The sequence below is a fragment of the Myotis yumanensis genome, unplaced genomic scaffold (assembly GCF_028538775.1).
Source record: "Myotis yumanensis isolate MYYU_CA2020_CCGP unplaced genomic scaffold, mMyoYum1.0.hap1 SCAF_19, whole genome shotgun sequence".
Lineage (NCBI taxonomy): Eukaryota > Metazoa > Chordata > Mammalia > Chiroptera > Vespertilionidae > Myotis > Myotis yumanensis.
In genome coordinates, this window is record NW_027223770.1 from 11,955,165 (window position 1) to 11,978,901 (window position 23,737).

At 60.5% G+C, this 23,737-nt stretch overlaps 3 protein-coding genes across 6 annotated transcripts in view; 2 read left to right on the forward strand and 1 right to left on the reverse strand.

Annotated features, from left to right (window-relative positions):
- The first annotated feature begins 6,396 nt into the window (after positions 1-6,396).
- On the forward strand, positions 6,397-11,130 carry OGFOD2 (2-oxoglutarate and iron dependent oxygenase domain containing 2). The gene is made up of 7 exons (XM_070399465.1): positions 6,397-6,566; positions 6,958-7,014; positions 7,734-7,847; positions 7,936-8,035; positions 9,463-9,590; positions 9,828-10,085; positions 10,160-11,130. Exons 1-7 carry the CDS (start codon positions 6,435-6,437, stop codon positions 10,421-10,423), a joined length of 1,053 nt encoding a protein of 350 aa, XP_070255566.1. The 5' UTR covers positions 6,397-6,434; the 3' UTR covers positions 10,424-11,130.
- A 625-nt stretch (positions 11,131-11,755) lies between these two features.
- ARL6IP4 (ARF like GTPase 6 interacting protein 4) lies at positions 11,756-13,934 on the forward strand. 4 transcript variants are annotated; one of them, XM_070399466.1, is made up of 6 exons: positions 11,756-11,917; positions 12,177-12,347; positions 12,707-12,994; positions 13,078-13,195; positions 13,526-13,595; positions 13,675-13,934. In XM_070399466.1, exons 2-6 carry the CDS (start codon positions 12,188-12,190, stop codon positions 13,729-13,731), a joined length of 693 nt encoding a protein of 230 aa, XP_070255567.1. In that variant the 5' UTR covers positions 11,756-11,917; positions 12,177-12,187; the 3' UTR covers positions 13,732-13,934. The 4 variants fall into 4 exon arrangements, with proteins under 4 accessions (XP_070255567.1, XP_070255568.1, XP_070255569.1 ...); XM_070399467.1 differs by having other exon boundaries at positions 11,758-11,871; XM_070399468.1 differs by lacking the exon at positions 11,756-11,917 and adding an exon at positions 12,007-12,056.
- Positions 13,935-14,344: 410 nt separating this feature from the next.
- Positions 14,345-23,737, reverse strand: part of PITPNM2 (phosphatidylinositol transfer protein membrane associated 2) — a 53,950-nt gene continuing 44,557 nt past the window's right edge. Inside the window, 13 exon segments of the mRNA XM_070399405.1 lie at positions 14,345-17,088; positions 17,181-17,309; positions 17,392-17,575; positions 18,170-18,319; positions 18,417-18,565; positions 18,679-18,795; positions 19,136-19,252; positions 20,461-20,609; positions 21,448-21,483; positions 21,486-21,593; positions 22,310-22,474; positions 23,538-23,646; positions 23,648-23,691. Of these exon segments, the coding sequence (XP_070255506.1) occupies positions 16,765-17,088; positions 17,181-17,309; positions 17,392-17,575; positions 18,170-18,319; positions 18,417-18,565; positions 18,679-18,795; positions 19,136-19,252; positions 20,461-20,609; positions 21,448-21,483; positions 21,486-21,593; positions 22,310-22,474; positions 23,538-23,646; positions 23,648-23,691 (1,781 nt within the window). The 3' untranslated portion in view covers positions 14,345-16,764.

A 23,737-nucleotide genomic window follows, 5' to 3' on the forward strand; every position in this document is an offset into this window, starting at 1 on the left:
AGGGGCGGGGCCTCAGGGGGCGGGGCCTAGGGGCGGGGCCACTGCTGGCCGTCCGCCCACCTGCGGCGGGCCCCGCCCCATCCGCGCAGCCCGGCCCTCCACACAGGGAAAGGGCCTCATCTGCTCTTGAACCGGCCTTTTTCTCTGGAGGGTGGGGCCATGGTCCTCATTCATTCAACAAACACACGTCCAGCACCTACTCTGTGCCTTGCACCATCCTAAGCCTTTGAGATACAACAGTGAAGAAACAAGATGCCTGCCCTTCTGGAGCTAGACATTCTAGTGCGGGACTCCGGTGACACATGTAATGAATAAGCCAATTATAGGTGTTGGAAGGGGAGACACTTTATGGAGAAAAATAGGGCAGAGCCCGGCCTGCGTGGCTCAGTGGTTAAGCCTCGATCTATGAACCAGGTGGTCACGGTTCGGAGGGCACCTGATGCGGGTTGTGGGCTCGATCCCCAGCGTGGAGCGTGCAGGTGGGAGCCCGTCACTGATTCTATGTCATCATTGATATATATAAATATATCCCCTTCCTCTCTAAATAAATACAAATATATTTTTAAAAAATTAAAAAGAAAAGAAAAATAGGGCAGAGTAGCAGGGGATTGGGAGAGGGGAGGCAGCACTAATGTGCTGAGTGAGTGCTGGGTGCTGGGTGTTTGGAATCCAGCTGAGCGTGAAAAAGAGGCAACCTCCCTCTCCCCCCTCCTTTGGGAAGCGGGGGGACAGGAAATCATATAAATACATAGGATGATTTCGGATACTGGTAAAGGCTGTAAAGGAAATAAAACGGGGTGCAGCAAGGGCTACTGTAAGTGGGAAGGGCTCCCGGAGAAAGGTGAAAGGTGAGAAGGGGTGAGCCTGGGAGGGGTCTGGAGGAAGCGCATCCCAGGCGGAGCTGAGAGGCTCTCATGTCCGAACTTCTGCCTGGCCACTTGAGGAACAGAAAGGGATCACTGTGGCCTGAACCAAGGTCAAGGCCCAGAGGGGCAGCAGGTGGGGCAAGATACCTCCACCACCCTCCTCCCTCAGTCAGAGGCTTACAACGCCCTCTGATTTATTTATTTGTATTTTAAATATATTTTTATTGATTTCAGAGAGGAAGGGAGAGGGGGAGAGAGATAGAAACATCAGTGATGAGAGAGAATCATGGATCAGTTGCCTCCTGCACACCCCACACTGGGATTGAGCCTGCAACCTGGGTATGTGCCCTGACGGAGAATAAAACTGTGACCTCCTGGTTCACAGGTCGACATTCAACCACTGAGCCATCCCGGCTGGGCAAGCGCCCTCTGATTTAAAACAGCCTCCGCTAGCTGGGCTGGCATGGCTCAGAGGTTGAGCATCGACCTGTGACCCAGGAGGTTAAGGATTATTGATGTTTCTATCTCACTCTCCCTTCCTCTCTGAAATCTATAAAAATATATTTAAAAAGAAATAAAACAGCCTCTGCTCATCACATGGGAGAGCCTCTTTCAAGGGGAATTTGGAGAAATTCAGAATTTAAAACGCACTTTTTTTTTTTTTAACCCAGTAGGAATTTCTTCTATAGATAGACTTGGAGAGGGGAGCAAAGATACTGGCTTGTGGACAGTTACTGGAGTAGCAAAGTCTGGAAGTAACCTAAATATCCTCCCATTCCATAGGGAACTGGCCGAATAATTACACAGCATCGCTCAACGGAATACCGCACAGCAGTGGAGACAAATCTATGAGCCTCCCTATATATAGTTACGTAAAGGTATGGAATGACCTAAATGTACTGAGTCAAAACAAGGGACAGAGCCCTGGCTGGGTAGCTCAGTTGGTTAGAGCATCACCGACTGATACACCAAGGTTGCAGGTTCGATTCCTGGTCAGGGCACATACAAGAATCAACCAATGAATGCATAAGTGGAACTAGAAATCAATGTGTGTGTTTTTTCTCTCTCTCCTTTCCTCTCTCTCAAAAACTATTTTAAAAAGGATAGAATACAGTTGAAGTGAGTTACTGTTTGTGCAAAAACAAAAGCAAATATATGATTGCACCTGAAGAGCCTATCTTGGATGGATTATCTAAAAGTTAGAATGACTCAGATCTGGGTCCAAATCTAGGCTCTGCCATTTTTGCTGTGTGAAAACAGCCAACGCCATATCGAAGGAGAAAAACAAAGCCATAGGACTGACACTACCCAACCAACGTCAAGACTTACTGTAAAGCTACAGAAGTGAACACAATGTGGTCTTGAGCAAAAAATAGACAGATCAATGGAACAGAACAGAGAGCCCAGAAATAGACCCACATAAAAATAGTCAACTGATCTTTGACAAAGAACCAAAGGCAATACAATGGAGCAAAGGTTTTTGTTTTTTTTTCAACAAATGGTGAAGAAAGCAGGCGAACAGACAAACTGGGGTCCATCCAGATAGTGGAACGTTATTCACCGCTAAAAAGAAATGAGCTGTCAAGCCAGGAAAATACATGAATGAACCTCAAATGCTTATTTCCCAAGTGAAAGAAGCCAGCCTGAAAGGACTACAAACTATGGAGACAGTAAAAAGGCCAGTGTTACGAGGGGTTAGGAGGAGGGAGTGGTGAATAGACAGAGCACAGAGGAATTTTTAAAATTAAATTTATTATTTAGGAGAGAGGATTTTTAGGGCAGTGAAACAATGCTGTATGATCCTGCAATGGTGGCCACACGTCATTATACAGGGTCACAAACCTGAGACTATAAAACTCCAAGAGGGAACCCTAATGTATACTATGGACTTTGGGTGAGGATGTGTCAATGGGCTTTCATTACTGTAACCAATGTCCACTCTGGTTCAGGGAGTTGATAGTGGGGGAGGCTCTGGATGTGTATGTATGCGGCGGGGGGTGTGCGTGTGGGGGGGAGCAGAGAGTATATGGGAAATCTTTCTGCTCAATTTTGCTGTGAACCTAAAACTGCTCTAAAAAAAAGTCTATTAAAAATGGTTAAAATGATAAATTTTCATCATGTCTATTTTACTGCAAAAAAAAAAAAAAAAAAAAAAAAAGAATGTTTCCAAACGGGAAACAATGCAAATGCCCATTAGCTACAGAATGGCTCAGTGAATGGAAGAATGTGCAACCCCTGTGGAATACTATGCAACCATGAAAAAGAATGAACTGCTGCTATACACCCCACAGAAGAATCTCAACAACATAATGCTCTTAAGACCCTTGGGAGATGGGTAGTGAGTGAGATGAGGGGACGTGGGGAGGGGCTTTCTGGGAAGCTACAATGTTCTGTTTTGGACCTGGGTGCTGCTCACATGGGTGTCTAGTTTGTGAAAATTCACCAAACTGTACAGTTTTGATTTGTACCCTTTTTGTGTGGGTATTCCATGTTAATGCAAAAGCATGTGCTATATGTACACACACCTCTGCATATGCATACACACACAGACATACCCACGTGTATACACGCGCACACACCACCCATGCCACTCTGGAACCACACTGGGTTTATGACCCAGGACAGGCCCCTGCACTTCCCCGAGCCTCAGTTTCCTCATCTGTGAAATGGAGGTAATGGGGACACCTGCTGCGGTTAATAAAATGCGTCGTCGCTGGCTGGGAGTCACACTGATTGGGTGCTCACTGTTATTCTTCTCGCTGGGGTTCTCTTTCGCGACTGAGCCCAGGCTGGGGCGGGCTGGGGGCTGGGGCGCTGTCTCCGAGGAGGGCCAGTCTAAGCTGACAGGCAGAGCAGGCTCATCTTGCAAACTGCTGCGAAAGGGAGAAACCTGACCGGGTGGGGGAGGCTGCTCGCGCCAGGCCAGGGCGGTGGCAGGCTGGGGAGCTGGCCTGCCCGGGGCCTGCTGGGGGGAAGGCAGTGAGGGGGGTGCCGAGCACCGAGCTGGGGAAATAGATCCTTTGCTGGCGAGTAGGGCCCTTCGCTATCGCTGGGCAATCAAGATGCCTGTGAAACTTTAAACACCTTCTCAGGCCACACAGCTCTGGGCTGGGGAGCTGGGTCCTTGAAAAGGAAGCTGGCCCCCGGCGGCCGCTCTCCTTAAGGAAGACTGGTAGCTCCAGCAGGCTGGGGCTGGAACTGAGGTCCCCGTGGCCCAGTGACCTTGATTTTATGCCTGGGGCAGGGGGGGGGGGCGCCCATGCAGACCTTTATAAACAACCCAGCAGTCAGGTGTGAGTTCCACTCCGGACTCCACCACTTAGGAGCTGTGCGACTTTGGGTGGGTCACTGGACCTCTCTGAGCCTCCCCTTCTACATCTGTAAAATGAGGATAGTTCCTGTGAGGATTGAACAGCTGCCCTTTGCCTGGAGGGTAACATTCAAAATGTTAACCGTGGCCTCCTATGCCCAGTGATTCGGCCCCAATACCACCCTGGTCCCGCTGCCTCCGGCTAGCACTCTCATGGTCCTTGCTGGTCACGGTCAGCCCACAGCAGATGTTAGTGACCTGCGCTCTGTTCCCCTGCCTACGACCCTTCCTGCCAGATCTTGCTGCAGCAGTTAGGGCTCAGCTGAAATGTCCCTTTGGGGGGGCCTCCCTGGCCACCTGTCCAGAGAAGCCACTTCCAGGCCCCTCCCACTGCGTCTCCTGGCACTCGCAACCAAGTGAGAATAACTCGATCATGTGATGGTTTCCTCGCTTGCCCCTGTCTCCCCTCACTTGACTGAGACCTTCAGAAGGGCAAGGACCTTGTCTGTCACTCAAAACACACTTCCACGTGCACAGCTCACACACGCGCAGACACACACTCACACACCCGTAGACATACGCACTCAGGAAGGTCTGAAAGCCCCTGCCCAGCCAGTTGTGAAAACCACTCGGGCTGTTGGGATAGGCTTTGCCCAGAGAGCAGGCGCCCTCTCCTGGTCCCCGAAGGCACTGGGGAAAGGCGGGGACTGCTGGCTGGAGCCTTGGATCCCCAAATGTGCTGACGGAGACACCGAATCACAGAACGTGAGGGTTTCCCTCTCCCTTTTGGGTCTTGGAGCGTAAGTTGCAGAGAGAAGAGAGGAACCGGGCTGTGCTGCCTGTGTGCGTGTGAGCAGGTGTGTGTGGGATGTGAATGTGGGTGAGTGGGTGTGGGGGTGTGTGTGCACGAGTGTGTAACCATCACTGTATGTGGAATGTGTTCATGAGGGTGTGTACGCGGGGGTGAGTGTGCTGATGGCATGTGTGGTTGCGTGTAAATGTGTTACCACGGACATGTGTTTACGGTGGCTCGCAGACATGTGTAAGAACAGGGGAAAGGAAAGCAGACTCGCTAAGAAAATGCCAAAAGCACAAAGAGAAAACTCAAATTCCCTCCGCATCTCACCCTCACCACTGACCCCCTGTGGCGGTGAACAGGGGCGTCAGAGAGCAGACTGCGGGGCTCAAACCCCCTGCGTGTCCCTTACTGGTGAGTGACCTGGGGCCGGTCCCTGCACTTCGGAGCCTGTTTCCCCATCTGTATCACATGAAGACGTAACAGTACCCAGCTCAAGGGTTTGCTGCAGGGGTGAAAGGCGGGTGAGAGATCCAGAAGTCCAGGGGGGAGGGAGCGGGGACAGCAGGCGCCGTCACTTGCAGTCACCGGTGTATCTGGGGTCTGGGCGGAAGTCCTGCGGCCCAGAGTCTTCCTCCCCACCCGCATCCCGCATAAAGCGGTCACGGGGAAACGCTAGGGCGGGGGTCAGGGACCAATTCCAGGGGGAGGGACTTCCTCCCCTGCTCCGCGCCTCAGTTCTCCCGTCTCGGAGATAGGTTTGCTATCCGATCCAAGCCACTTGCTCCAGTTCTGCAGACCTGGGCCTGGGGGGGTGCACGGCGGACCATGACGGGACTCCCTCAGGTTGGGTTTGCACGCGAAGAGAAATAGCACTCATCTCGCACAGCGGCTGTGCAGAACTGGAACCGGTTTGTGCGGGGTGTGGCCGCGGACAGACCACGCCCTACTCCCCCGCCCGACACCTGACTGCCAAGGGAGCGCCACCGGAAGTCACGCCGGACGGAACGTTTTTTGTGGAGACACTGTGGCAACCAGCGGTGACTCCTAGGAGACAACGGGAGAGCGGGGATAGGGACCCGGGAAAAAATGCTAAACCCCAAGCTCAAACGCACAGAACTGGATGGTTCATAGCATTTGGAGGAAACGCGACAGAACCTCAGGGCGCCTTTAACTGTCCCCGTGGAGTTGGCTGGTTCTTCAGAAGCTCCGAGCAGAAAAGGGAGGTGGCAAAAGGTCTTGGGGGTCCGAGTCCCCGCCTCGTGGATGGGGACACTGTGAGGCGGCGGCGCGAGAAGGCCCGGGAACATCTTTGTACACCGCAGACCGTTTTCGGGGGGCGGGGCGGAGTCTTCGTTCTTCTCTGCGCTCGGGAATTTAGACCGGTTCCTTGGCTGCCGGAAGTGGGCGTGCCCGGAAGTGCTCCTACGGAAGCCGGCGGGGCCGCGCGCGCCCCCTCACCATGGCGACGGCGGGCGTCCCGCAGCGCTTCTGCCGCTGCGCCTGCTTCTGCTCCGAGAACTTGTACGTGGCGCGCTACGGGCTGCACGTGCGTTTCCGGGGCGAGCAGCAGCTGCGCGCGGACTACGGCCCCGTGAGTGGCCTCCATTGGCTCCGCAGAGGAAGGCGCGGGAGGGCTGGCGGAGGAGGGACCCTTGTCCCCGCGGTCGCTGGTGGCCCGCGTGCTCAGATCTGACCGCAGCAGTGGCTTGGCCTCTCGGTGCCCCAGTTTTCTCCCCTTAACTGGGTAAAAGCGTAACTCCCTAGTGAGGCTGTCGTGTGGGTGAACTAACACATATGTGCTTAGGGCAGGGCCTGGCTCAGGGAACCCCGCTCTGGCTTAGCGCTCATCGTATTTCATCCTCACGGTAGTCCCCTGCGGTCCGGGCTCTCATCTCCATTTTAGGAGGGGAAATAGACTCAAGAGATGTTAAGTGACTTGCCCAGGGTCATGTAGTCGGGTTCATTGACATTTCTGCTCCTAGATCCTGCGCAGCCGAGGCTGTGTCACTCCCAAGGACTTCCAGCAGCTGTTAGAAGAGGTAACACTCACCACCCTCCAACGCCCCTACACACCCGGCCTAGACCTTCCATTTTAGATTTGTGTCGGCGGCTTGAAGGGGTGTCCCAGCCTCAGGCCTGCCAGTCCCAGATCACCGAAGGGCTCCTTAAAGCCTCCTTTCCCCCTTCCTGTGCCCACTCACTGCAGCAGCCGGGGCCTGGCACCAGAAAAGGAGAAAGAGGAAGGGATGCCAAGTTGCCTTACTTCGTGCTCTTTTGAGATGAAAAAAATGGGCTCAACAAGGGGAGTCCCTTGCTCAAGGTTTCACAGCCCCTGGGGTTGAGGTCTTGCCAGGGCTGCCAGGCTCCTTGCTATTTCTCCTCTGACCCTGCTTCCCTGGCCACCAGGGCTGCTCCCCATCTCGCCTCTCCTCCCTCACCTGGGGGTTAATGGTGGGAAGCTTCCCGGGAGAGCCCTCTGCTGGGACTTCGTTCCCCTCCCTGCATGGCCCCAGCTGGCTGAGGGGTGTCTCAGGGCTGTCATAGCCCAGAGTGGGCTGGGCCCCCTTCTGGAAGGAGTCCCCTTCAGCTAACAGCGTGGCACCTGCAATCAACCCTGTCAGAGTCGGGAGCATAGGCAGACTTGGCTCCCGGTCTGGGCCCTGCTCTGGCCATCCTGGGCCTCAGTTTCCTCATCTGTACAATGGCCTCGAGGGGATGAGAGGCCCTGTCCTGTTAACCAGGCCCTGTGCCACCCCAGCTGGAGCAGGAGGTGGAGCGGAGGAAGCGCCTAGGGCAGGAGTCGGCTGCCAGGAAAGCCCTCATCGCCAGCTCCTACCACCCGGCTCGGCCTGAAATCTACAACTCACTGCAGGTACCCAGCAGGGGCAGGTTACTGAGAGGAGGCGGCATCCAGGCTGGGGAGGCTGCCTGCCCCACAGTGGGTGTGTGTTCTCCCCCAGGATGTGGCTCTGGCCCCCGAGTTTCTGGCCGCAGCTGAGTACAGCGCACTGCCAGGTGCAGACCTCAAGGGCCTCCTCCAGCGGCTGGAGACGGTGTCGGGTGAGGTCTTGGCCCCATGACCTGGCAGGACTAGGGGGTGGGAGGCTGGGGTCCCCTCTGTCCATTATGTGTGCCTCCAAAAACCAAACCAGCAGGGGCTGGAAGGCACAGGAGCAGGGCATCTATATCCATCCATGCACTCACCCAAGAGACACAGCTGTTCAGTGTCTTGTCAGGCTTAAGGAAGGGATAGTTGAGACAGTGTGGGCTGAGCTAAAAGGATCAGCAAGGGAGGTGAAGGACCCCAGCAGGGCCAGCAATAGAGGGGAGCGTTTCTGTCTCTGGACCTGAAGGAGTGGGCAAGATGAAGTGTCTTGAAGCTGCAGGGCCCTGGAGCTGTGGGAGGGGCTGCCAGACAACCGGCAGGAGCACACAGCCCTGCCAGACTCCAAAATGCCCCATCGCTCTTTCTGCCCTCCACCTCCTGCTGAGGCCTCCCCCTGGCTAAACCCAGCAGAAGTCCTAGGCCAGGGAGCCTAGCACATTCCTTAACCTGCCTGTCTTGGTTTCCTCACTTGTGAAATGGGAACGATAATACCACCCATCTCGAAAGGTGCCGTGATGATCGGGTGAGAGGTAATGCGCTTAGAGGCTTGAGCGTGGTATGTGCACAGAATTCTCCGGGTCTTACGGTTACTGTTATCCTGGGTCTGGGGGATCCGGTGGGGGGACAGAGGTAAAAGCCACTCCCCTCCGGGCACCTGCATCCTGTGGGGGCACAGGGTAGAATGAGACTCCCCTTCCAGGCTGGGAGGGGACTCATTGCCCTCCACTCCAGAGCAGCTGAAATTGTAAGGAGGCTGTTTGGGTGGGGCCGGGGCTGCTTGTGAGTTGGCCCAAACGTGTGTGTCTGCCAAGAATGTCCCCATTTCCATTCTGAGCCGGGCCTCTCCCCACCAGCGCCCTCCAAAAAAGCAGCCCCTCTCAGCCTTCCTTATGGGGAACAGAAACTCCAAGAAACCTCTGAGTTGGGGTGCAGACTTTGGCGGTTCGCTGGGAGGAGGGGTGCAGAGAGAGCCCGAGCAGGCTCTGTGTCCTGGCTTGGCTCTGTGGCTGGCCTGCTGGGTGTCCTTGGGCTAATCGCTCCCCATCTCAGAGCCTCATCAGAACTCACATCTGAGTCTGAAGGCTAGACCATGGCACCCTTGGAAGCAAGATGAGGGGCTCCAGGGATGAGGGTGTGTGTGGCGGGGGGAGGGGGGGTGTGAATTGGAGAATAGAAACCCCCCCCCCCCAGTACTGTGCATACCATGCATCATTAATCCTCATAATGGCCCCGAGACGGGTGTAGAGTACCCGAGCTATCCCCATTATACAGATGAGGAAACTGAGGCTGGGGAAGTGAAAAGGCATGCCCAGGCTTACACAACTCGGGGAGATTGAAACGCATCCCGAAGCTCCCGGCCGACAGACTGTCCTCCCTGCAGAGGAGAAGCGGATCTACCGGCTGCCGGTGTTCACGGCGCCGTTCTGCCAGGCGCTGCTGGAGGAGCTGGAGCACTTCGAGCAGTCGGACATGCCCAAGGGAAGACCCAACACCATGAACAACTATGGGGTGGGTGCGGCTCTGCCAGGCGGGCAGGGACACATGGGTCTGGGGAGACTGACCTGCAGTGCTACGGACCAGCTGTGTAGCCCTCTCTGTTCCTGGGTCTCTCCGTCTGTAAAATGAAATCGCAGGATTATGAAGTTCAACAAGTCAAGGGACACCCCAGGGACCCAGGGTGGGGCCCCACCAGCTTCCCAGCTGATCCCTCCCCATCTCGGGGCCTCATTGGAACCCTCCTTCCAGGTGCTGCTCCATGAGCTGGGCCTGGATGAGCCGCTGGTGACGCCGCTGCGGGAGCGCTTCCTCCAGCCACTGATGGCCCTCCTTTACCCAGACTGTGGCGGAGGCTGGCTCGACAGCCACCGAGCCTTCGTGGTCAAGTATGCACCAGGCCAGGACCGAGAGTTGGGCTGTCACTATGACAACGCCGAGCTGACCATCAACGTGTCCCTGGGCAAGGCCTTCACTGGGGGCGCCCTATACTTCGGGGGCCTCTTCCAGGTTAGTGTGTGTGACCCCCGGGGCAGGGCCTGGGGTAGTTGCGAGTGCCCAGACCTGACCCCCGCTGTCTGCAGGCGCCTTCAGCCCTGGCCAACCCCCTGGAGGTGGAGCATGTGGTGGGCCAGGGTGTGCTGCATCGGGGCGGCCAGCTGCACGGGGCCCGGCCCCTGGGCACGGGCGAGCGATGGAACCTCATCGTCTGGCTCCGGGCCTCCGCTGTGCGCAACCGCCTCTGTCCCATGTGCTGCTGCAAGCCCGACCTGGTGGACGATGAGGGCTTCGGTGACGGCTTCACCCGGGAGGAGCCCACCACAGTGGACGTGTGTGTGATGACTTGAGCCTGGTTGGGACCTGTGTCGGGGGTGGCGTGACGGCAGAGGGCTCTGCCACCTCGGCTTGGGTTGGGCAGGGCAGAAATAAAGTCCCTGTAGACCTTGGCACTTCTTGGTTCAAAAGGACAAGCAGGCTCTGGGTCCTCCTTTCTGCAGATGGGAGTTCCTGCTTATCGATGGAGCACCCTCGGGGAGGAGGGAGTCCACGAAGCAGGACAAGGCAGGAAGGAGCTGGGCCGAGGGGCAGGTTCAGATGCATCTAAACTCACTCAGGCCAGTCCCCTGGGAGCTCTGGAGCATGAATCCACCAGTTTGCCCCAGCATCGGTGACTGGCTGCAGGGTGTGTTGGGAGAGGGCATGGTGGGGGGGAGGGGATGTGTGTGAATAAGTTCCCAGATGTGTGACTCCAGCACAAGTGGCTCCCAGTGGAACGTCCCGGTGTAGCTGTCAGCATCTGGCTCGACAGCTGGGGTGAGTGCCGTCTATAAAGGGGATTTGGGTGGGTCACCAGTAGCATCTTGTAGATGGTGTGGAGGGGTTAAGAGCCGGGCCAGACTGTCTGGGTTCAAATTTTGATTCTGCCACTTCCAGCGCTGTGACTGGGTAAGCCCCTTGACCTCTTTGTGCCTCCATTTCCTCATATGGAAAGTGCCTATGTCTTAGAGCTGTTGTGAGAGTCAAATGATACATAAACTTTATAAGTGCTTTATAACAGCCCCCTGCGTTCGCTGGTGTCGTTACTGAAGGGTTTGCAACTTGGTGGCCCCCGCATTGGGTGAGGAGTGCAGCTGTGCACAGGGGCGGCACATCTGGAAACCAGGCATCTCCATATGGAAATCCTGAGTTCTGGCTTCCCCGGGAAGGTGGGGAGGTCAGAAGGTCCCTTCCTCATTCACTGCCATGATCTCTGGCCCCATGTAGACATTTGAGTTGACCCTCTCCACATGGGGACGTCGGAGAAAGACCAGGGCGTCTCAGCCCCGGAGCTCAGCTCACGGCCTGATGGCGTGGACAGGCGGGCAGACAACCCAGGCTGGGAAGCGAGCGCAGGGGGGTCTCTACCTCTGCGGGGGGGCCCTGCAAGGGCAATCTGCACAGGGCCTGCGAGCTCGGGGAGTGGCGCCAGGCCGCAGAGCACGTCTCTCGGCCGGGAGCTGCGGGAGCAGACACGGCCTCGCACCGGCCTGGGGGTGAAACCTGGACCCCGGCTCGCCTCTGAAACGGAGGTGGGCGCGCCAGACTCCCGTTTCCCAAGACGCCCCAGAGACGGAACTAAAGGCGGCACAGCCCCGCTTCGCAGCCGGACGGCCTCTCCGGGCACCGACACGGCCGGAAGTCACCTCGCCGCCACCGCTTTCTTACAGGAGCGCGTGGTGCGGGGGCCGGGCCTGGTGGTCAATTGAGGAGGAAACGGGCCACCCCGGGGACCTTCCTTAAGGCGGAGGGCGCGAGGGTGCGGGCCGGCGCGCTTAGAGAGGGGTTCAGAACGCACCTGGCGGGTGAGGGACGCGGCCGTTCCCAGGGACGCCGGAGCCGCCTGCGCAGGCGTGGAGCCTCCCGGCGGGGGCGGGCCCTTAAAGGGGCCGCGGCGGCGGACCCGGCGTCCCCAGCGGGTAGTGGGTGGTTGAGGATCGTGAGGTGGCTGCGGGGTGGCTCCCATCCCTGCCCCGGGGTGGGAATCGGGGAGGGGGCCCGAGGACCTGGGCGCCCAGTCTGCGGGCTGAGAGCCTCCGATTGACCGCGCCTCCCCGTCTGCAGAGCGCGGCGCTATGGCTCCCGTCGGCTCTCGCCAGCGCTCCAGGAGTCGCAGCCGCTCGCGGGGGCGAGGGTCGGAAAAGAGAAGGAAGAGCAGCAAGGACGCCCGGGGGAGCTGTTCGGCTTCTAGGTCCCACGGCCGCAAGGCCAGCACCACCTCCTCGGGGGCAGAGGGTGAGGCCGCGGGGAGTGGGAAGGTCAGCTGGGCGGGCTTCCTGCGGACGGCTGCAGGGCAATCGCCGGGGGCGGTGGTCAGAGGGGTGCAGAGCACAGCGTGGGCGTCGGGACTGATAGACGCTCCGGGCCCAGGGGCAGGGCCGGCCCCTTGAGCGTGCATCGCTTCGCGATCGCGGAGTCCTGCTGTCTGTGCAGCGGGGCCTGAGCTCGGGGGTTTGGCCGCCCTGCACCTGGTCAGCCGGTGCCTCGCGGGAGAGTGCTGGTCCCTGCAGGAGGCCTCGCTCTTCTGTCCAGAGCAAGGGGGGAGGTTGACTCCCCTCCCAGCCTTCCAGCCTCACCTTCTCCCCGCATCACAGAGAGAAGCAAACACCAGGCCCGGAGGAGACGGCGTTCCAGCTCCTCCTCCTCCTCTTCCAGTTCTTCCAGCTCTTCGTCCTCCTCGTCCTCCTCCTCTTCCTCCAGCCACGGCCGGAAGAAGTGGGGGAAGCACAAGGACAAGAAGAGGAAGAAGAAGAAGAAGAAAAGGAAGAAGAAGCTGAAGAAGAAAGGCAAGGAGAAGGCGGAGGCGCAGCCGCCTGAGGCTCTGCCAGGCCCCTCGCTGGACCAGTGGCACCGACCTGCCGGGGAGGAGGAGGACGGCCCAGGTACCGTGCCGCGGGGTGTGCGGGACCAGGAGGGTCCCCGCCCTGCGGGCCGTCCACCACCTCTCTGCCGTCTCCCCTTCCAGTGCTGACGGATGAGCAGAAATCGCGCATCCAGGCCATGAAGCCCATGACCAAGGAGGAGTGGGACGCGCGGCAGAGCGTCATCCGCAAGGTGGTGGACCCGGAGACCGGCCGCACCAGGTGGGGAGTGGGCACGAGGCCCAGCCCCTGGCCCGCACTTGCAGGAGGAGGGGTGGTGGCTGCTGCTATGAAAAGGCCAAGGATGGGAAAGTCACGTGTTGCTGGACTCCTGAGGCCATCCCCCCCCCCCCCCCCCCCCCCCCCGCCTCAAGCAGCTGCAGGGGCTGGAAGGGCCTTGGCGAGGGTCATCGGAGAGCCATTCTTGGCTGCTCTGATGGCAGAGCCCAGCCGGCCACCTTTATCCCTGTCCCGAGGGTGGAAGAGACGGAGGGCTGGGGCTTGTTCTGTTGCTCTGGGTTAGAGGCTCAGCCCGCTCCCCTCCTCCCCCAGGCTCATTAAGGGAGATGGCGAGGTCTTAGAGGAAATCGTCACCAAGGAACGGCACCGGGAGATCAACAAGGTGGGTGTCGCCCCTTCGCCCAGGGCTCAGCCTCTGCTCTGTTTGTGACACGCCCCCTCCTGTGTGCTCTCTTACCTAGCAAGCCACCCGAGGGGACGGCCTGGCCTTCCAGATGCGAGCGGGGCTGTTGCCCTGAGGGCCCAGCTGACCCAGGTCTGTGGGCGTGTTGGTGGCATGACGGGGTGGGCAGCAGGAGGCCACATGGGTGCTGTCTGTCTTCTCCTGTGGACCGGCCTCTGGCAGCCGCCTCTCAGATGCAGGGATGGAGGACCGGTCACTGTCCTCAGCTCCCTCCTGAAAGAGCGCAGCTCCCCGGTATTAAACGCCCCCTGGCTGAGACTTCTCGTGGGCAGTTGCTTCTTGTGTTGAGAGGGCGGGAAGGGTGCCGCCGACTGCAGGGGACAACAGGGCTGCAGGGAAAGCGGGGTGTGCCCTGTGGTCGTGTGCTCCTCCTCGGTGAGCCCGCCTGGACCCGCCCCGCCCCGCCCCAGCCGCATCCCAAACCCAGAGACTTGGTTCTTTGACCCGGTTCCCTCAGGCTGGGAGGGAGACTGCTGCCCTTGTGAATTCAGTCCGAAGGTGACAACAGCCAGGAGTCCCTGTGCCGGGCCGGGCGGTCCAGTGCTCCCATGGGTGCAGCTGGCACTGTGTGCGGGACAGGCCGTGCCCCTGTGCCGCCCCCCCCCACCCCCCTCAACCACGCTGCTCTGGTGGCTGGTGCAGTAACGAGACTCAGAAGGAAGCCTTTGAGCTTTTTAATTTGTGTGACAGACAATGGCACTGTATACAGAGCACACTCAGGCCCGATGGTGCAGGGACAGCAAGGATGGGGGGTGCGGGGGAGTCAGGACACTGCTCACACATGGCCTGGACAGACAGACAGACAGACAGACGGGAGGGACTGAGACGTAGAGACCAACGTGGCTGGCGGGCGGGCAGCTCGGACAGAGCTGGGAAGGGTGTGTGGGTCTGTGCTGACTCCCTCTCTGAAGATCCAGAAGAAGGCGGGGGGGGGGGGGGGGCTGGGGGGGGCCTAAGGCGGCTACCCTAACAGGCCCGGGTGGGGGGCAGTCAGCAAGGCCCGCCTCACCCTTTGGTAATGACTGGTCAGGCCTGAGCCCTGCAGCTCAGCACCCGACGCTGTAAACATTTTTGGTATTTTTTAAAGGACTCTGTCCTCCCACTTAGTTTCTGAAAAACTGGTGCTTCCTCAAGGATACTGTGCCTGAAAGAATGGTGAGGAGGCAGGAAGCACACCTGGGCACAGAAGAGGGGGCAGCGGGGAGGCCGGGCTGCCCGTCTCGCCATCTATGGCTAAGGAGAGGCCCGGGGCTATTGCTGTTGTCCTTGGCATGGCTGGCGGCTGGGCAGGAAGGTGGGGAACGCAGAGCTGGGGGGGCTGCCCGCTGGGAGAGGCCAGCCCCTGCCCACACGGCCTCCCCTGGCCAGGAGCCTCAGCCTTTATTGCAGGCGGGCCGAGCTCTTCCAGGTGCTTCTCCGATGGCTAGTCATCCAGGCGTGGGCCCGACGGGCCAGGTGGGGCCAGTAGAGGCGGCGGCACTGGCCACAGGGCCCCTCGCGGGGCTGTGATTGTCGGCCGAGCAGTTCCCCGCTGGGGAGCAGGGGCGTCAGATATTGCACTTCCACTGCAACAGTTACATTAGGACTCGGTCTATAAAATAATCGTTGCTTTATACATAACGCCCAAAACAACAACAAAAAAGCTACATCTTAAATACGAATAAACTGAAGGTCCCATCCCTCCAGACACTTTTCTCTACACAAAATAAATAGCTTTCCCTCTGTGTGGCCCCCCCCTCGCAGAGCAGCCCCCCCTCGCGGAACATTTACACGACCCTTTAGCTGTACATATCTACACACGGGGAGATGTGAACGGCGGGCGGGGCACCTCCGCACCCCAGCCCGTGAGGCCCCGAGGCCATATCCAGGTTGGCAGCAGCTTCTCAGACATGGAGCCTCGGGCTGGACAGCGGGGAGGCCAGGCAGGCTCCCCGGCCTTGAAGGAGGTGGAGGAGCCGCAGAGGGGCCCCGGAGCCGAGCGCCACAGCTGAGATCACAGTCGGGCCTGGGGCGGGAGGGCTGGCGCCAGGCAGGACGGGAAGCCGTAGCTGCCTGCCCTCAAGCGAACGACAGGAGTTGTGGCTTCTCAGACTCGGCATCGGAGCGGAACTGGCATTAAGAAAAACCTAAGTGTGTGCCCCACCCACCCGAGTAGAAATTCAGTGGGGTCAACGGGTCAGGTGGGGCAGGAGCCCACAGCCCTCTGCAGGGGCAGGAGGCTGGGCCTGGGACCCAGAGCCAGGCTGGACTCCCTCACAGTGCTGGGTGTTCCCACGTGGAGGGGCTGCGCTTGGTACTGAAAGAGTTAAGAAAAGGAAGCAGCCCAGGATTGCTCATTTAAAAAAACCTCGTAGAAATCAGATCGGAGAAGTAGAAAGGTGTAGAAACGTGGGCGGCCCGGGCCCAGGCGAGGAGTGGGAGAGGCGGCCAGGCCCGGCCAGGGCTTCACGGGCCTCACCGCCTGGGCTGTGCCCAGAACCGGCGATGACGCCAGGCCCACGGCCTCCCTGGGCTCCAGGCGGAGCTGCAGAAATTAAGATATGGCCTTTCTCTGCTGCTTGCACAGGGATTTGCTGCCCTGGGGCCTTCCGTGTGGCACGAGGTCCTGGATCCGCAAAAGTTGACTTTTCATGCGGGTGAATGCGTCTGTAGCCACAGGAGGGGATGATGGGTCTCTGCTCTCAGAAATCAGTGCAAAACCAGTGAGGTTGGAGAGTGAACTCGCATCAACAAGCAGCAGCTGCGACCCGGCGGGAGGGGACGTGGGGTCAGGGCAAGCTAGTGGCCGGGGAGGTGGCAGGCGGGGCCCAGGCAGTTGTCCCGGAGAACCTTCCAGGCTGGGCCACGTGGGGGGTCCTGGTCCCTCCGTCGTCTTGGGGCTGGCCGTCCTGCCAGCTTCCAACGGGAACCCCTGGAGACCCCAGGACGCGAGGCAGGGCTGGGAGGGCTGGGTGGCACGGCCGGTGTCCTCTGCTGGGCCCTGGGACAAGTCTGTCCCCAGCCGACGCCTGTGCCCAGGCCAGGCCTCCTGGTGGGCTGGCCGCCTGGCCTAGCACCATGGAGACCACAGCACCTCACTCAGGGCGCCCTACTTGGGGCCCGCGGCGGCCCCTGGCTCGAGCCGGCCGGCCATGGTTCGGCCCCAGCAGCCAGCCGCCACGCTCATGCTGCGCTGGCCCCGCTGCTCGCCGTCCGGCTGGCTCTGCGTCCGCTCGTGCCTGAGGCCGGGCCCGCTGGGCTGGGCTGAGATGGTGCGGAGCAGGTGGTTCCGGGAGCGCAGGAAGTCGCCCTGGCCGGGCAGGCCGAAGCTGCCCTTGCGCAGCGCCATGCGGGTGGCCGTGTTGCGGGCCGGCCGCGCCCGGTGGTTATACTTGAGCTGGGCCAGGTGGGCCGCGTAGCCGTCTGTGATGAACTGCAGGGGAGGGGCAGTGAGGCGGCGGCTGTCACCGGGCAGGGCTCTCCTAGCCGCCCGCCCGTGCTGCCCACCATGTGCTGCCCACTCACCTGGCACTGCTGCTGCAGCTTCTTGGTGGGCCGGCCCACGATGTAGATCTGCATGGGGGACAGGCTGATGGAGCTGTAGACCACCACGTCCTTGGTGGAGCCGTAGGCCGCATGCGCGCGCAGGTGCAGCTGTGGGCGAGACCGGTGTGGGCCCGGGCCGGGGCACGACCTCCCACCCCACCCCACCCCACCCCTTCTGCCCAGGACCTACCTCGGAGATGAGCAGCTTCAGGAAGTTGGCCTTGTGCCGCAGCGGGTCGTGCACCAGGCCGTCACAGAAGGACACCACGCCGTGGGGGAAGTTGTGCTGGGCCAGCCACGCCACCACCCGCTGCTTCTGCATGTCGGGCCGGCCCGTCACATAGATGATGAGGTAGCCCAGGTCCTGCCAGTGCCTGGGGGGAAGGGGCAGGCCTGGTTGTCCCACAGCCACCCCGACCCCCTTCCTGGGCCGCCGTCACCTTGCCCAGCCAGCCCCTACTTGGGCCACAGAAGAGGGCATCTCTGGCCCGGCTCCAACAATAACAGGAGCAACAACACGGTGGCGGCCCTTGTGTAGCACCCACAGCCTAAGCCACACCATCCCACAGTGCGCCAGGTCTTGTGAGGACGACTTTCCAGGGGAGGGGACTGAAGCACCAACATCAAGAGGTCAAATGAGCCCTAGCTGGTGTGGCTCAGTAGATAGAGCATCAGCCTGCGGACTGAAGGGTCCCATGTTTGATTCCAGTCAAGGGCACGTGCCCAGGTTGCAGGCTCGATCCCTAGTAGAGGGGCGTGTAGGAGGCAGCCAATCACTGATTCTCTCATCATTGATGTTTCTATTTCTCTCTCCCTTCCTCTCTGAAATCAATAAAAATATATTTTTAAAAAAGAGGTCAAGTGAAGGTCACACAGCTAATAAGCGGCGGTGCTAACTTCAGTTCCCTGCCTAATGTCCCCTCCTCTGGCACCCAGACCCACCCTCCACGCCCCTCGGGACCACTCACCGCACCACGTCCACGGCCCCGGCCCGCACTTTGGGGTCACTGCCCATGATGGACACGCTGGCGGCAAAGGAGCCGTCAATACTGAAGACCACAAACTCCGTGCCCCGGGGCAGCACGGTGATGTAGCTGTCGGCAAACGTGTGGTCTCCCCTGGTGGGGGGGGGGCGCTCATCAGCACTCACCAGAGCCCCCTCCTCTGTCCCGGAGGAGGCCGCCCGCCCGCCTGCCCGTCCCACGAGGCGCGTACCTGACTACCATCTTCACGGGGTAGACGCCCACGCCCAGGCGGTGGGTCTCGGGGATGGTGTAGGACACGCGCCCGCTGCTGTTGGTCACCAGCGTGTCCAGGTACAGCCACTCACCCGAGGGCGGCTGCGTCATGATGTGCACGTCCACCTGGAGCCGGGCAGGCTGGTCACGAGTGGGCCGTGCCCCTGGCCTCCCACCCCCACACCCGGCCACAGGGAGGCAGGCAGGCAGGGGCTCCCGCCGTCTCCCCGTGTCCTCACCTTCTCCCCGGTCAGGGTGACCATGTCCAGGGGCCCATACATGAACCGGCCTGTCAGAACCTGGGGGCCATCCTCGTTGGCCACCGCGTCATTGATCCGGTGGTTGGCTGTCACGTTCTGGGAAGGGGAGGGGCAAGGTCAGGGTGGGGGATGGAGGGGCGGTAGGGGTCTCCTGGGCTCAGCTCAGGCCTCCTGTGGGCCTGTGGGGGGAGCTGGGCTGAAGGCCAGAAAGCCCAGGTTCGAGTCCGGCTAGACCACGGAGCCACGTGGCCTGGGGAAACGAGGAAGCCTGCTGCACCTCCCTGTCTGTACATGGGGCAATGGCTTCCGTCTCACAGACCGAGGGTAGAGAGAGCACACTTCCTGTGACTCAGTCACCGCATCTGTGAGGTGGGTCTCCCTGTGAGGATTCCCCAGGACAACACGCCTGGGGCCCAGGCACCCAGAGGACCCTCACCCGCAGCTTCACGTGGGTTCTCTTGCGCTGCCACTTCTCTCTGGGCTTCGAGGGGGTGAACACCGAGACCTCCTTGCCGTCCAGCTCCAAGATGCTGGCGTTGTCATGCCTCATGACCTGGGAGGGAGGGGGAGAAGGCACCTGGAGCAGGCTCGAGCCTGGGCCTCCTGTTCTAGGATCCGAAAAGAGGAAGCTGTTGCCCAGCCGGCGTGGCTCAGTGACCCATGAACCAGGAGGTCACGGTTCGATTCCTGGTCAAGGGCACATGCCTGGGTTGTGGGCTCGATCCCCAGTAGGGGGTGTGCAGGAGGCAGCTGATCAATGATTCTCTCTCATGGATGCTTCTCTCTCTCCCTCTCCCTTCCTCCCTCTTAAATCAATTAAAAAACAACATTGCCCTAGCCCAGCGATAGCGAACCTTTTGAGCTCGGCGTGTCAGCATTTTGAAAAACCCTAACTTAACTCTGGTGCCGTGTCACATATAGAAATTTTTTGATATCTGCAACCATAGTAAAACAAAGACTTATATTTTTGATATTTATTTTATATATTTAAATGCCATTGAATAAAGAAAAATCAACCAAAAAAATGAGTTCGCGTGTCATAGGTTCGCCATCACTGCCCTAGCCAGTTTGGCTCAGTGGATAGAGCATCGGCCTGTGGACTGAAGGGTCCCGAGTTCGATATCGGTCAAGGGCACGTACCTCGGTTGCAGGCTCCCAGCCCTGGTCGGGGGTGTGTGGGAGGCAACCAATCGATGTGTCTTTCTCACATCGGTGTTTCTCTCTGTCTCTCCCTCTCCCTTCCACTCTCTCTAAAAATCAATGGAAAAATATCCTCGGGTGAGGATTATAAAAAAAAACAAAACATTAAAAAAATAGGGCCGAAACCGGTTTGGCTCAGTGGATAGAGCGTCGGCCTGCGGACTGAAGGGTCCCAGGTTCGATTCCCGTCAAGGGCATGTACCTGGGTTGCGGGCACATCCCCAGTAGGAGATGTGCAGGAGGCAGCTGATCGATCTTTCTCTCTCATCGATGTTTCTGACTATCTCTCTCCCTTCCTCTCTGTAAAAAATCAATAAAATATATTTTTTTAAAAAAATAGGAAGCTGTGAGGGTTTGGGGGGGCACTATTCAACCCACTAGAGCCCACCCTCTGGGCCCCCCAATTTTACATGTGTCCCGACTGCAGATGCATTCACCCCGTCTCATCTTCCCCACAGGTTCTCCCATCCGCTGGCTCTTGTCCCAGGGGTCAGAGGGCAGGGTCCCCACCGTCCTCTTCAGCAGCAGCCCTTCTGGGTGCCTGGCGGAGGCGCCCCGTACCTGTCTCAGCAGGAAGGAGACCACGTCGGTGGACTCCCAGTAGCTGGCGTGGAAGAGGTGTGGCAGGGCCACGGTGGGGAAGGCCGTCAGGGCGTCCGGGCAGTACAGGGCGTAGTCGATGCGCTTCTGGCCCCACCACTTCGCAGCAACTGCCAGGAGGAGGCAGGGGCGGTGACTGGGCTGGGACCCCAGAGGGTCCCCTGGCCTCTCAGGCCCGGCTCAGCCCCAAGACAGAGACCCTCCTCCAACCAGGGAAAGGGCAGCAGCTGAAGCGAGAGTCCCCCTGCCAGGCTGGGTAACAGAGGGGAGCGGGGAAGGGGCCAGGAGGCAGGACAGGGGCGAGCAGGCGGGGGCACCAGGGGCAGGTGGGGGTGCGACTCAGAGGGGGAGGGGAAGAGCCCTTGGGAGGCAGGACTCCTATCCCTGGTCCTGTTGCCGATCCTGGCGACCCTGCCCCGGGCCCCCCTGCTGTGGTCTCCTGGGCCCGTCCACACCCAGGCCTCAAGGCTGTGAAAGGCTTCCCATCAGTGGTTATTCTAATCCCTGGCCCCAGGCAGGGCCTGTGCCCACTCAGCACGTGGGAGCTGGTGAGGTCAGACAGGTGAGTGACCCTCCACTCCCACTCAGGGCTGGCGACTACCCCGGCTAGAGATGAGGCTTGGAAAGTGCCTCCCGGTGGCCACACGTGCAGGAAAATGCCCAGGAAACTCAGTAAAGGGCGGCCCCCTGCCCTCTGCCGGCAGCCTGCCTGACCCACAATCCTGGCCCCCCACCCCCTCATGCCAGCTCCATGGGTCCCCCCCACAACTCCAGCTGCTCCTGCCTCCTCCCTGGATGTCCGAGGGCTCCCAGCCCAGCCTCTGGCTCCCCGGTTAGGCCTCAGCGGGGCAGGTGAGCAGAGCCCGGCAGTGACATGTGCCTGGAAACAGCAGTGCCCCAGTGAGAGGAGGCGGCCCGTGTGCGTGGAGGGCAGGTGAGGCCCGGTACCTTCGCTGATGTCCAAGTCGGGGAGGTGGGGGGTTCACCCGCCTGGCCTGCGGGCGGGGACCCGGGGTGGAGGGGGGTGGGGGGGGGCAGGGCGAGCAGGGACAGGCGCCTGACGCTGGGGGTGTGGCTGAGCGGCACTGGGGCCTCTGAGAACAAGAACAGGGAGAGGCCTCAGCGCTGCCACCGCGGGCCAGGGAGGATGCTGGGAGAGGGCCAGGCCCCCGGCCCTCCTCACAGAGAGCACCGCACCCGCCTCTGCCCGGTGCCACGGCTCTGACAGGCAGTCTGGGAACCGTCACGTGGGCAGGGGGGATGGCGGGGGCAGCGGCTGGGGGCACTGAGAAGGGGTGACCCGCACTCCGCCCAGCTGCAGAGACTCTTCTGAGATGGGCAGGAGCCACCGAGCCAAGGCCGCCATGACCTCTGCCCCCTGGCTCCCTCAGCCACCCTCCAGCTTGTCCAGCTCCCCTTACTTGCCCAGAAACACCCCCTCAGCTTTCTCCCTCAGGGAGCACCCCACACTCCCTCCGCGCCCCCACCCTCCCCCCAAGGCTAGGACCAGGCCCACTGACTCCCAGCTTTCTGAGCCAGTGCTGCCAAACTCCACCACCGGGAATTGGCCCCCCTGGGCCGCCCCTTCTACCACTCCTTCCCGCCAGAGTCCTCCGTGGACACCTGGGGCTGGACCGCTCCACGGTGGGGTGTCCTGAGCATTACAGGGTGTCGAGCAGCATCCCTGGTCTCTACTCACCAGGTGCCAGAGGCGCCCCCTCCCCAGCTGTGTTCAGATATTGCCACCTACTCCCTGGGGCGCACGCCGCCCCCTGCAGGACAGAGGGGAGAGTGCAGGGAGGGAACTCACTCTGGGCAATGCTGGATGCGGTGTAGCTCTCCGCCATGCCCGACACCTGGCTGGCGATGCTGATCTCACTGGCGCGGCGGAAACCTCGGGTGCCGGAGGCCGCGCCGGGCGAGGAGGGGGCCGTGTGCTCTTGGAAAAGCGTGTTGTGGGTCTGGAGCGCCTCCGCTGCAGGTGGACAGGGACCAGAGACCCGGGAGTAAGAGAGGCCCGCCCCCCGCCCACAGCCCCTGAGCAGTGGGAGGGAGGGTCCCGCATGGGCTTGGGGGCCAGGCTATGCCAGGCAAGGCTGACACCTCCAGCGGGAGACGAGCAGAACTGGCAGCGAGGATGGGCCCAAGTGTGCCAGGGCCTGCCTGCTCAGGGCTGAGAGGGTGAGGGGGCAGGGCACGGAGCTGAGGCAGGAAGGGAGGGCTGGGGCAGGATGGACAGGGGACCGACACAGACACAGTGGACAGGGAGTCAATGCAGCCAGGCCCACGGCCCCCCGGGGCATCGTTCTTACCACCCCCCTCCCCCCACTGCCCCTGATGTGGTCTAGTCTAGCCTCTTGGCCTTCAGGGCCCAGCCCGGCCTCACCCACAGCCCATGGCAGCTGGGTTTGAGGGGCCCTAACAACGGGGGGCCTGGGGTGGCTTTCCAGGGATGCCCTCTGCTGAGGCCTCGCGTGCATCCCTCACACAAGGGTCACACTGACCGAGGCAGGTGCGGAGGGAGGGCTTGAACCAGGCTCACCCGGGCCCGGGCTGAGGGCAGGGCAGAGCTGGGACAGGGGCTCAGCTAAAGGACCCATGTCTGGATTGGGGTGCAGGAGGTGCCTGGACCTTCTCAGGGAGGGAAGGAGTGAGGCCTGAGAATCCAGCCCCTCACCGGGACTGAAGGCTTCTCCTGGGGGAACAGGTGAGTCCTGGGGGCTTGAGGCCTCACCCCATCTCCTGGCTGCCCTGCCAGCCTCACAGTGGGGGAAAGAGAACCTGGACCAGCACCCATGCTCGGTGACCCCGGACAGCTGCTCCCCCCTCGGGGCTCCTGGGCCCCCTTGGCTTTGGGCCCCCTCCTGGCTCTGCCCTGGTGTGCAGAGGGCGGGAACTGGGACCTGCTCTGCTGGACCTGCCCTGCCTGGCCTCAGTCCCACAAACTCCGAGTGGCCAGGAGCATGGGGGGGGGGGGTGGTCACTGCGGCCAGCGTCAGCCAGTGAAGCAGACAGCATCACGAACGGGGGTTACACACACTCAGCACAGCCCGGGCCCGGGCTCGGGCGGGGCCCGTCTTGCCAGGTGAGCTCGGGAACTGGGATACTGGTTTCCAGGAAGCCATCCCCGGGGAGGGGGGTCAGGGGGGCCGCCCTCCAGGACCAGCTCAGGGTTTCTCTGCACGGTCTCGACTGGAGGCAGACGGGGAGAGAACAGAGGACAAGAACAGACACTCAT